The following is a 13,050-nucleotide window of genomic DNA, read 5'->3' on the forward strand; positions in this document are numbered from 1 at the left end:
ATTTCCAGCAGATTCCATTTTAAGAAGTGTTGTAGTAGAAGACATATTATTAAAACTGATGGCTAATTCCAACACCAATGGCTTCCTGTACAAGGTAATTCTGAAAAGTCACAAATGTGGCACATGTGTTGAATTAATTTGGAGAGAGTTTGGCAGATAGTTTGATTACAAGCTCATCCACATATACCATACAACTAAGCAAATAAAATGTGGGGTGAGTCAGACTGAAGAGGAATCACACAAGTCCTTTTTTTTTTTTTTAACCAAGTAGCAGATTCTGCATGGGCTTACTTAGCACAAATGTGATGGTCGGTTTGGCTATGTAAATTGCTCTCAGAGATGATAACTCTAAATTCTGATCAGAAAGGTTCTTCCATGTAGAACTGAAGCTGGATGGAGACTGGTTAATGCTTTGGTTACATTCCTGGAGATAGATTCCAGTTTTATCACCCTCTGCATTCAGGCATACAGAAATATGGCTACAAAGATGCAAAAGATTCTTTTGGCTACTTAGCAGAACTGTATTAAAACAAAATTTGATTATTCAACCCCACCTGGTGCTCCTCAGACTTGAAGCTAGGGAACTGTGGCTAGTTTGCAGCTCTTCCCATTAATAAGGGCACTGACAATTTGGAGAAAGTTCAGAGGAGAATAAGTGAGGAAGATGACTGGGTTGGAATGTAAGACCTATGAGGTAAGGTAAAAGAACCAGGCCAGATAGTTAAAGAAAAAGCAGAGGGAAGAGTAATAGCATGATAACTGTTTGCAAATAAATCAGAGGCTACTTTGAGCCGGATGATAATTCTGAGGGCACTGAGCCTGGGACTAAGGGAGATGAGTTTTTGCAGGAGGTGAAAATAATAAGTTTTTAGTTATTAGTACAAGTGGGAGATCCCATCACTGGCATCTGGGGTTTTTTTTGTTTTTTTTTCACACAAATACCTTGAAGGGTAGGATTGGGTCAGATTGTTCCTGTTGAGATGTGAGGCATGTGGACTGCAGGGTATCTTTAAGTTCTTTCTTGCAATAACATGCTGCACCTGTTTGGTTTTGGGGGGAAATCAGGGACTCCCTGGAAAGGGGCTATATATTAGGTTTTACTAGGCCCTTGTGTATAGCCTTTCATTGCTACTAGGGCTGCTATCATTTTAGATCTATCAGGATTCCTGTGCTTATCCCTATAACAGGCAGAAATTCAACAGGTAAATCGTTTGTTGAATTTCTGCCCTACTTGCTGTCCTCCCTCCTGCTACCATGGACACTTTCATAAATGCTAAAAAGTGCAGATTCAATCCACTTAAGTGACTGTTTGCAAGTGGATTTTGCCATTTCACACAGTAAAGTCCAGTTGGAAAGTGGATGGAAAGTGTGCTATTTAGTGTAGGTGAAAGCACCCATTGGTAAGAGCACTGTCCCTTGTATTAGATGAGTATTCTAGTTCCCTCTCTCTCCTTTATAGGGTGCTCTGCCTGAGATACTCCTCCCCAGCCTCGTTAGAGCTGATCTGTTTCCTGTCCATCAAAACTCAGCCAGGCCTAGGGTCGCTGCAATTACTGTCTCCTCAGAGAACGAAAGCAAGCGCATTACATGTGCCTGCGGCTCAGCCAGCCAAAAGACCAATTAGTGTAACTGGCTGTGAACATCATGGCCAAATTTGGCTGCTTCTCTGAGGAATAGCTTCCTGCCACACTGCTGTCCCCTAGTGCGGCAGCTGTGGCTTGGGATGAAGGGACAGTCTCTACCGCACTTTGCTCTCCCTGTTCTGTCTTTTCCTCCTGCATCTACACACACACACTTCCCTATTTTCTCCAGCTTCATGACTGCCTGAAAGGATCACGTTTGGGGATTCAGGTATGCAAAAGAAGACTGTCTTTCTCTGGCAGAAAGGAAGCTACTTCCCATCTTCCTTTTCATGAGGGAATCTATGAAATGAGCCCCAGTTATAAGGTCTGAATGACAAAAATGAGGCATCCCCAAGGAATTATGTCTGTGGTTTTTCTTGCCTAGTTAAATACCAACTCGCTGTCTCCAGGGTTATAACTAGTCCTCCAGTGATGAAGGGGGTGCCCTGGGGAAACAGGATAGTTGGTGATTATTGGAGGAAGGGAGGTATGATTTATTTTATGTTATTTTTATTTATCAGATTTATATCCCGCCCTCCCCCAACAGGCTTAATGATGATGGTTTAAAATTGTATACTAGACTATGAAGCTCTAAGGTAAACTGTTATACCTCATTCTGTTTTCCCTAGGAAGTGGTATAGAGCCCTCTAGTGTCACACTAGGAGTATGGGGTGGCCCTGACTCTGAGAGGAAGAGAGTGTCCCCTGCTGTGGTCTAATTTCATTTCTGGTGGCACAGCCCCCTCACCCCTGAACATCTTGATGTTCATGGCTGAGATTCCTTTCCAAAGTCCCAAATCTGCTTTTGCTGTGGTTTCAGTTTCTTAGTCCACCGTGGGAATACAGGGCCCAGTCATGAGTTTTGCAAAGGTTTTGAAATAGGAGAAGGAGGGATGAAAGGCATACCTGGATCCCTTTTCTCTTAGGGTAGCTTCAGAGGGAAGCTGGGTTGGGCTGCAGTAGAACAGCTAGATTCAAGTCCAGTCACACCTTAGAGACCAAAAAATGGTGTGACTGGACTCAAACCTAGCTTTTCTCATGGGATGTCTTTTGGTGCTTCTGAAAAAGCACACAGGATTATCACTTGATTCGACTCCTGTTCTGTCTCTGGTTTTATTTCCTGAGATTTTACTTCCTTTCTGATCTCAGGATGCCCTGAATTTCAGCCCTAGCCATATGAAGGCTGGTTTCCTGCCCCTAAGCTCCACCACACTTGGACTTTCCACTTCCCCAGATCCCCAGGCAGCAGCACAGAAACTGGGAAAATCTAAAAGCCCTCATGAGGCCACCTTTTTGATTAGGGGATTATGAAAGGCCTGTGTGGGGTGGCTCACAGCCAGCTGGCCTCTTTCCCCTGTCTGTCAGGACTCCTTCATTACTGTGCCCTCTCATCTCTTGGCATGGCAGCAGCGGAGGGGGGGATTAGTGGCTGGGACCTTTGGGAAGAAAGAAACACTAGTCCAGCTGGATCTTGCTGCTTGCCTTAGGATGTTACTCACATAGGGGACATCCTTTCCTATATCTCAACTCAGCCATTCTCCCTTTTATTTTCTACATTACATCCCATGGGTGCTTCTTCCTAAATATCACAGCACCTCTTGATTTTGGAAGTTTAATCCATCATTCTTGTATTTGAGCCCCCCACTTATGGTGCCTTTTTTTCAGAGAAGCATCAAAATGATTAGATTCCTGCAAAAATCCAATTGTGCTATCTCTGATAGGGTTGCCAACCTCCAGATAGGGCCTGGATATTTCCCAGAATTACAACTGACCCACAGACTAAAGGGATCAGTTCCCCCTGAAAAAAATGTCTGCTTTGAAGGATGGGCTCTGTGGCATTATACTCTGTGGAGGTCCTTTCCCTCCCCAAACCCTACCCTTCCTAGGCACTACCTCTACATCTCCAGTTATTTCCCAACCCAGAGTTGGCAATATTAATCTCTAGGGTCTCTTTTGGTTGTTGCAATCATCCTTTTCCTCCTCCAGTATCTGCCAGAGGTGTGAACAAACATTGGCTTTATTTGTTCCATTTATATTTCAGTTTCCATCCTGCAAGGGAATTTAACATCAATGTATGTAAAAACATAAAAATCAAAAATAGTATCAAAAATCATTACAACCAGGTCATCGTTGGCCCTCCTAAATGGCCTACAAAATCTGCAGTCTTAACTTGCCATTTCATGATCTGAGGGAGGTAGGCAAGCTTCCCTTGGGAGTGAGTGCCAAAATCTTCATGCTAACACTGAGAAGGCCCTTCATATACTCACCCATTGCACATCAGATGGCAGGAGGATATGGAGCAGGGCTCTGATCATGGTCTATGGATTTATATCGTTCTTGGCATCCTGGCTCAGGCTACTTTGGGCTTTGAAGGCCGACACCAGCACATTAAATAGTCCTGGAAACAAACACAAAGCCAGTGAAAAAGGCGTTCTGCACTGTATACATTCTTGTGGTTGCAGTCTGGAATAGCCATGTTTTCCAAACACCTTTTGAAGTCTGCTCCATGGAGGGTGCCTTTCAGTAGTCTAATATGGACATTTCATGAGTGATAATGGCCAGATCCAATAGGTGCCAGTTGCAGAATCCCTCCTGAGTGCTATCCCTCTCCTGACCCAGATTTCATCCTAAACCCCCCTTCCAAGAAAAGTATAGGAGTCACCAGCCTTTGATTTAGGACTTTGGCTCAGTGGCAGAGCATCGGATTTGCATGCAGAAGGTCCTAGATTCAATCCTTGCACCTGCAGTTAAAAGGATCAAGTAGTATGTGATACCAAATGTCTAGCTGGAGTGTCCCTATGAGCAGAATTGGGTCAACTATCTTTGGAGGCCAAAGTCTGGCAACTGATCTTCAATTTGTACCTTAATGTGCTCCGTAGTAACTCTGGATACCTATCTTTATTAAAAGGAGATTCTCATAAATCCTCTTGGTTCAAGATTCTTGACACAAAACTTCTTGGGCTGGGCCATGTTGGCCCAGGCCATGTGTATACCTATTTAAGATTAGGTAGCAGAGATATAAGTTTAGTCCCATGGTGCAGAGTGGTAAGCTGTGGTACTGCAGTCCAAGCTCTGCTCATAACCTGAGTTTGATCCTGGTGGAAGCTGGGTTCAGATAGCCGGCTCAAGGTTGACTCAGCCTTCCATCCTTCTGAGGTTGCTAAAATGAGTACCCAGCTTGCTGGGGGTAAAGTGTAGTTGACTGGGGAAGGCAATGGCAAACCACCCCATAAAAAGTCTGCCATGAAAACATCGTGATGCAATGTCACCCCAAAGGAGGAGGCTCAGCCAATGGAGAAAATAGAGGTTTTGCTCTGTAGCTCCTGTGTGATTGAGCAAGCATTGCAAAGCAATCTGTTATGCAGAATAATAATACTAATAATATTACTACTACTACTACTACTACTACTACTTAATTTTATCCCGCCCTCTCTGCCGAAGCAGGCTCAGGGCGGCTGAGGAAGCAAGAGATAGGGAGAAGGAAGCAGATGACAGCCAGTTGCCTGATAGGAGCCCTCTGGGGGCCTGATTTGGTCCCTGAGCTGCGTGTTTGACACCTCTGCTTTAGAGATTTCTTATTGATGTAATTCGTATTCCTGTTGTTGTGTCCTGACCTTGAGGCACAACGCAATAGACTGGGAGGATCCAAAAGATCTGCTACTTAAACACATGGGTTTTGACTGTTTAAGACTTTTAGTCGAGGAGTTTTAATCAGATGAAGGAAATTATGTGATATGAAAGATATCTGTCTGAGTCCCTGGAGAGATACTGCCAATTAGAGTAGACAATAATGATTTGAATAGACCAATGTGACTCAGTAGAAAAGAGCTTCACGTGTTCCCTGGTCTAGTTTGCACTTCAGTTTCTCATTTTTCTTTTCCTTCTCCACCATGTAAATGCATTGCAACTTCAAGGAGTGGGGTGGAGGCTCCAATCTGAACCAGATGCCACTTGTGTCTGTACTTCTCATGTTTCTCTTTCTACCCTGAACACTGTCTTAAATTTTTGAACTAGCACTTCATGGTGAACTGGCTTGGAGGATGAATGACAGGACAGTTTAGCAAGCTGGTCTAGCAGAGCACCTGTGCCTGTCAGTGTGTCTCAGTTACATGCTGGGATCAGCCCACCAACTCAGCAGGGCAGTATGGGAGACAGGAAGAGGAACTGTGCTTGCTGTAGGTCGATGGGGGCTGGAAGATCCACTGGAAATGCTGAGTGTCCTCCAGCTGAGACTGAGCCGACTCTTGCAGTGCAGGTACCACAAAAGCTTCCTCTTCTCTTTTTAGCAATGTTGCTGTCCTTGTTTGCAACCTGACTTGTTATTGTGTAGTTGTTCAGTTTTAGAGGGCCAGGGACTAGCTGCTATGAAATTCCTCCTCCTGAAGCAGCCTCTGTTTTGTCCCTGCTTCAGGCTGCAGCCTGTTATGCCAGCCTGTGAACAACCCCTCCCTCCTGTATGCCAGAGGACCCTTGGTCCAGCCAACAGCCTAGTCTCATATCACTCCACTGGCTCTGATGTCTCCAGGCCCTGATTAGGCACTCCCTGCTGCTTAGATATCTGGAGGTCACTGATTGCATCTGACTGCTCAGACCTGAAGGGAGCAACAGAGACAACTGCAAGGGGGGGGGGGCGGGAAGGGAGTTCAGGACTGAGATGGAATCCTTTTGGCAGGGCAGAGGAACTACGCATAAGAGAGGAACAGCCAATAGACAGGGGTTGGGTTGTGTGGAGGCATCCCGTGAACAGTGGTGGTGATACAACCTCTATGGGGTTAGGACTGTATGGAAGGATTGTAGATTGCTCTCCTCAAGGCCTTCAGAGAGCAAGAATAACTTGTCTCTCCTGGCACAAATTTATGGCAGAGCTGATACTGGCTAGACACACTCTTTACAGAGCCTCTTTACTTGTGCGCACACTCACACCAGCAGCCTCACACTTCTCTTGGCTCACCTCACCTCTGTGATACACATGTTCTCTTGTCCCTGAAGCTCTGGAATGTGTCCTTGGCTGAAGCTCAGCCTGGCCGTGAAGAGAGTGAAATGCATTTGCAAGCTGCCCAGCTTGTGCTACACCAGGTTGCAGCTCCTGCTTCTCATACTAATAAACCCTGGCTGGTAGAGGGACTACGGAGATTGCTGTCCACCGCCTCTCCTGTTCCCCACCACGGCTGAGGGGGCCCCTGGATTATGTTGAGGTGAGGATGACTGCTGCTGAGGGCTTTGGACAGCATGGATCCTTCCTGCACCTTTGGGTTACAAGCCACACAGACACTTTCCCTGCTCCAGTTGCATATATAATGTGTTCCCTGTTTCTCAGAGCTGGCTGGCTGACAGGCAGAAGATGAAATATGAATAGAAGAGTTCTTTGTGCTGAGGGGAGTCCCAGAAGGTGAACTAGATGGATTGATGCCTTATTCCAGCAGCACTGCTACCTTACTGGGTTCAAAGACTTTGCTGAAACCCAACCCTCCCCTTGTGTCCTTACCACCTTCCTGTGGGAATGCAGGGGAGTTCACTTGGGTTTCCCCACTGCTGTCTGGATGCTTCTGGCACCAGAGAAGGCACCCCTCCATTTCAAGGAGGTCCAACAGGGGATGTAATGGATACAGCACAGGTATTGAGGCAACACAGGACAGACTGGGCATGGAAGAATGGCATGGGTCCCCTCACAGGACTATGATGATGGGCCATGAGATCTGGAGATGGCAGCAAGGACTATATAGATAGACACTGCAGTTTCACATAATCACGTTGAATTCAGATAAGACACTTCTTTATTATATCAAAATACTTTGCTGAACCCTCTAAGCACAATATATTTTGACATGGCAGTGTGAACTGGCTGCCCACCTGTTATGGTTTTCTCTTCCAACATACCCAGAATCTCTGAATGCCTATGCAGCACTGGTCTCTTTTTTGTCTAGATGGTGTGTTTCTTGGCGCTCTGTCAAGTTGTTGTTGGGCCTCCTACTCATAATTACTTTCTGGTGATAGCTCTGATATTAGTGCTACATTATCAGGATTGGTAACTCCTGTTAGGAATGTTTGGTGGAAGCAGCATCAGCAGCTATGAAGTACTGTTTTGAATGAGAAAATATTCTCGGCTGGTAAAATTCCATAGATATACAGCCGTACGCTAGCCCTGATTACACCACAACTGGTGTGAACTTTTGTAAGGGACAGTGTTTATGATTAGCACCTCTGTATCCAGGGCTTTTTTAAATAGCAGGAACGCAGTTCCAGCACCAGGAGGTGTGGTCTAATATGCAAATAAGTTCCTGCTGGTCTTTTTCTACAAAAAGCCCCATGTGAAACAATGGTGACATGTGCGTGTGACCTAATATGCAAATGAGCTCCTGCTGGGCTTTTTCTTTTAAAAAAAGCCTTGTCTGTATCATTGATCATGTGCCACTGCTGCTAATGCTATTGCTGTGAGTTGGGTGAAGTTCTCTAATTTACTTCTTCAACATTTTCTCAGTTTCTCTGGCAGTACACACTTGAATGATAAATTATGCATATCACCTCAGCAGGGTGTAAGAAGACCTTCCATAAAACAGTTTTCCTATCAGGGCAGCTCTGCACTCAGTGTGCCCCTGTCATGACCATCATCCACAAATAAGTTAATCTTCTATCTGCATGGATGACAACCTACCAGGACTTGGTTGCTGCTTCCTGTTTTCATCAGATGCCATCACTTCTACAGAGACTCAGTGGATTGTTTTAGACCAAGCAGGGACCTTTTGCCTCCAACACCAAGGTCTGTCCAAGTTCAAGCCTTTACCAGGAAGTAACAGTTGCTTTCCCCTTCTCCCATGACTCATGCTCTGCCTAGAGTCCTTGTGCCTGCATGGAGATGATTTCGAATGTATGTATCAGAGGTGAGGAAGGAGGTGAAACTAGCTTTAGAGCATCTTGCAAAGGTCATGTATCTTAAAGTATCAACCAGGCACAAAGGTACCCTTAGAAACAGGTCTCTGGAGATTCCCCTTCCATATGCACCTGGTGCCTTTCTGGAAAGGTCAAGTTATATCTCCAGCAGCTTCTGCTATTACTTGGCTCAGCAGTTGTGTCTCCCTTCATCGTAATGATCCAGTCAGAGTTGGCCCCTCCCCACTCTCTCTTTTGAGTGCAGCTGATAGGCTCCTGGCCAAGCAGCTTGTTCTTTCTATTACTTTGAAGAGGGCTTCAGTGGGCAGTTGATGACAGCCTAGCCACAGTGGGTTTAATGAACTGGGACAGCAGCTGCAGGTGGTGATGAAAGCATACAAGAATCAGCAGGAAGCTGCATGTGACAGACAAGAAAGGCAGGGGGTGGAATGTTGAGAGTCTCTGGTTCCAGCTGTTCCTTGGAGGATGCACACTCAGTTAAAAGCTAATGTGCCCAAACACTTCTACATCAAACAAGATGGCCCTATAAATATATATATATATTTTTTAAACCTAATCTCTTGGACTCAGTGCCCCCTCCCATGATACTGGGCATTTGTAGCTTTCCACTTTACTATAGTTCAGCACTCATTCAAAGCAAATTCCATTGTCTACCTGTATGTAGTAAAGCCCCAAACACAAATAATTTAATGGTAAAGTGAGATGCAAGGACATGGATCCTGATTGTAATTAATAATATAAAAAGGCATCATAGGTGATGCTGCTACAAATGTCCTTGTTTTTATAAAATTTATTTAGGAAACAGTAGTATTGTTTTAATTTAGTTAATTTTTTTGTCATGGCGGAGACAGGGCAGATAACATGCACAATTTCACATGGAAAAATTGGCCTGTGAGAAAGAATGCTATGAAAGAGGCAGTTACTGTCCAATCTTCAACAGAGCTGCACCCTTTTGAGCCCATTGACTTCAGCAGACTTAAAATGGAGCTCACTTCCTCTGGAGAATTGCAGCTTCAGGATGTGGACACTCTGGAATCACATCCTTGCTCCCTCCCCAGACTCCACCCTCCCCAGGTACTATCTCCAGTTCCCAGGAGTTTTCCATGTGCAGGGAATAGAGGAATGTTCAGCCATGTGGGCCCCCACCTGATTCGGTACTGTCCAGATTTAGGGTTGCCAACCTTCAAGTGGGACCTGGAGAGTACTTGGAATTACAACCGATCTACAGATGACTGAGATCAGTTCCCTTGAAGGAAATGGCTGCTTTGGAATATGAACTCTTCTATAGCAGTGTTTCCTATGTGCAGGGTCATGACCCGGTACAGGGCCATGCAAGCCTCAATACCGGGTCACCAGGGGTGGCCTGACAGCACCCCCCCTCTCTATTTATCTTTGGCGCTGCATGCCGCGCTGCACTCCAGCCCCTGCCCCAATGCCACTGCCTGTAGCACTCAGAGAGTGGAGTCCACAAAGCAATCCAGGTGGTACCTGGCAGTCTCCTGCTATTACAATTAATCTCCAGATGATTAAGACTAGTTCTCATGGAGGAAATGGCTGCTTTGGAGTTTGGACTCTGGAATTATACCAGAGGTTCCCCCCTCCCCAAACCCCACCATCCCAAGGCTTCACCCCCCCTCCAAAAAAAAAATCTCCAGGTATTTCCCAACCCAGAGCTGCCAATTCTACTTATAGAAGATACCTTTGTATCTGAACAGGTCAATATCAGGCAAGGGAATGTGATCTCATTGTGAACTGTCTTCTCCAACCTTGTCTCATGCAAATCACCCTGTTCTGTTAGTCAAAATATAAACATCACTTTCCCTTTTTGGAAGTGTGATCTTCCTTTAATTATCTTCTTAGCAAAAGATTGTCTACGCCTCTCAATGATTCTTGGCATGGAAAATTCTTACTGTCCAAATTAATAAGCTTGTTCCCCAAGGGCAAATTGCTTTCAAAACTTTCTTGTGAGTTGGCAATCATACAGATAAACACTGAGAAATATGCATCCTGAGCATTTATGCCTGTTCCCATTGTTAAACCTGTTTAAAGACGCCTATTTTATTGGCAATAAAGTTGATTGTGCCAAAATAATCCAAGAGTACTTAGCAATGATTGGCCAGAAGTTTTGTGAATATGTGGGTCATAGTCCCCACCCCCTACTTACCTCTTTTATACATTTGCTAAAGAATGGGTCTTTTTCTTTTTGAATATATTGCAAGTGTTCCAGGGTTTTGGGCATCTGTGCTATGTTTGGAGAAACTGAACAGTCAGCATAGTATGATAAGTGATAAGTACACATTAATACAAGCTACATCTTAGTGAAACTCTAAAAATCAGAAATCATTAAAAATGCATTGATATATTGGCAGGATTAAAAGGAGTATATGTAGCTTTAAGAAATCAATACCCTTAGTGGTTATTCCTAGGCAACCACCAGCAGTACTGTCAGCTTTCATTTCTCAGTTTTTGTCAGGAAAACATGTGGGGAAGGTTCAGGGCCCTTTCTAGGGCTGTTTTGCTCTGTGACTGAGGAGTTGCTGGGGCTAAACCTGGCAGTAACCATTAAGAATAGGATTGTCAGCTCCGCATTGGGATTGGGAAATATTTGAAGGTTTGGGAGGTGGAGCCTGAGGAGTGTGGGGTCTGGGAAGCGGAGGGACTTCAATGGAGTATAATACCATAGAGTCCATCTTCCAAAGCAGCCATTTTCTCCAGGTAAACTGATCTCTGTCACCTGGAGATCTGTTGTAATCTCAGGCAATCTCCAGCCACTATCTGGAGGTTAATATAATAAAAAATAAACATGCACAAATTAGTTAACCACAGACAACAATAATCAATTCATGGAAAACAAAGTATATTTGTTATCCCATCTGGGGGCTGGCAACTTCCTATCACCTGACTTGGGTTTCCTGCTCCCCTCGCCTTCACAGCAAGGGGAATTCAGGGGGACATTCCAGGGGGTGGGGGTGATGCAATGACATCATCCAGAAGTGATGTCATCATGTTGGCAACGTTGCATACAACACTCTGGTTTTTAGAAAAAACTCTATGGTTTTCCCCTTCAAAACCATAGGGTTTACCCTAAATGTGCTGACCAGCTAGAGAGCGATGTAGGAGATAGTCTTGGGGTGTCCCATGTAAGATTCTGGATTTTGCACCATTATTTGAGAAGATATTCAACACAAGCACTCTGTTGAACTGGATAAGTTTATTATACTAACGAACAGAATTTTCATTGTCATTTTCAAGTTTTTGTATGGATTATGAACTATGAATGTTTCTGATGATATTTATGAATTATATTGAAGAGTATTTTTGTCAATAATCAGACTATGGTCTACTTTTGTGTAATTGGTTATCTATTCTGTAGTTCTCTCCTGTATATGCCTACAAAGTCCAGGCAGTAGTTAAAGAATGCCCGAGCTTGCAGTTTTGGTTCTTATCTTCATTTGGAAACTGTGTGTGCTAAAACAACAACAGAACAAGAGAACAAAAAACAAAACACTGCATTGCCACAACAATAGTCCTAGTGCCCACATAAAGGAACTAAGGGAAGAAGGACCTTTACTACAATGTGAAAGCAGAAGATGAGAGTGGAGGATTTATCCAGTTTCATTTTGGCAAATCCAAGCATCCTAATTGGTTAGGATGGTGTGGGACTGCACTTCATCAGCCTTTGGCCCATCAGACTATTAATCAAGAGTTTTTGCATGCCATTGGTTGAGTCTGCTCCTCTGGTTGTTGCTACACAGCAAAACTGATTCTGTCGGTAAAATGCAACCAACCTTAGATCTGGCAGTTACTGGCTCTCTCAATTACTGGAGGAGGAGGGAGACAGCCAGAGAAAGTCAGAGAGAGGTGGTTGGTCACTAAAGGTCTCTGAGGGAAAACTCATTGGGACCAGTCCTGACTAGGGCTGTCAGTTCCAGGTTGGTGGAGAATTCATGGAGATTCTGTGGTAGAGTTTGAGGAGGGCATAGGAGTTAGAGCTTCAGAGCAGGGCCTGCCAAACCCAGGTTCTTGCTGTGGAAGCTGACTGGGTGATTTTGGACCAGTCACAGACTTCAGGCCTCACCTGCCCCACAGGCCTGTTATTTAGATCAAAGTGGGCAGAGGAGAATGATGTAAGCTGCTCCCCCCATGAATAAATACTGTCCTTTTCCTATGTAGAGGCTGCCAGGAGGGGGGAGATGGAAACCTGAAGTTGGAGGGGCAGGTAAATGGAAGGAGATAGGGTTGCCAACTCCAGGTTGGAAATTCCTGGATACTTAAGGAGTGGGGCCTGGAGAGGGTGGGACTGCAGACAGATACAATGCCATTTCCTCCTAGGGAACCACTTTGCCAATCTCCAGGTGAGGGCTGGATGTCACTCAGAATTACAACTATTCAACAGATGGCAGAGATCAGTTCCCCTTGAGGTGTGTGTGTGTGTGGGGGGGGGGAGTGAATGCCTTCATTTGGTGGGTGGGAAGACAGCAAGGGGGGCTCTCACTTGGAGCCTCCTTCTAGAGCCCATTGTATTTTTCTTCACAGTGGGC

The 13,050-nt window shown here is 44.9% G+C and overlaps 1 protein-coding gene across 1 annotated transcript in view; it reads left to right on the forward strand.

Moving 5' to 3' along the window:
- The first annotated feature begins 5,740 nt into the window (after positions 1 to 5,740).
- The window catches only part of GOLGA7B (golgin A7 family member B), a 50,043-nt gene continuing 42,733 nt past the window's right edge, over positions 5,741 to 13,050 (forward strand). The window contains exon 1 of the mRNA XM_060241870.1: positions 5,741 to 5,876. Within this exon, the coding sequence (XP_060097853.1) occupies positions 5,766 to 5,876 (111 nt within the window). The 5' untranslated portion in view covers positions 5,741 to 5,765. The remainder of the gene's footprint in view (positions 5,877 to 13,050) is intronic.

Source organism: Heteronotia binoei, chromosome 6 (genome assembly GCF_032191835.1).
Source record: "Heteronotia binoei isolate CCM8104 ecotype False Entrance Well chromosome 6, APGP_CSIRO_Hbin_v1, whole genome shotgun sequence".
Lineage (NCBI taxonomy): Eukaryota > Metazoa > Chordata > Lepidosauria > Squamata > Gekkonidae > Heteronotia > Heteronotia binoei.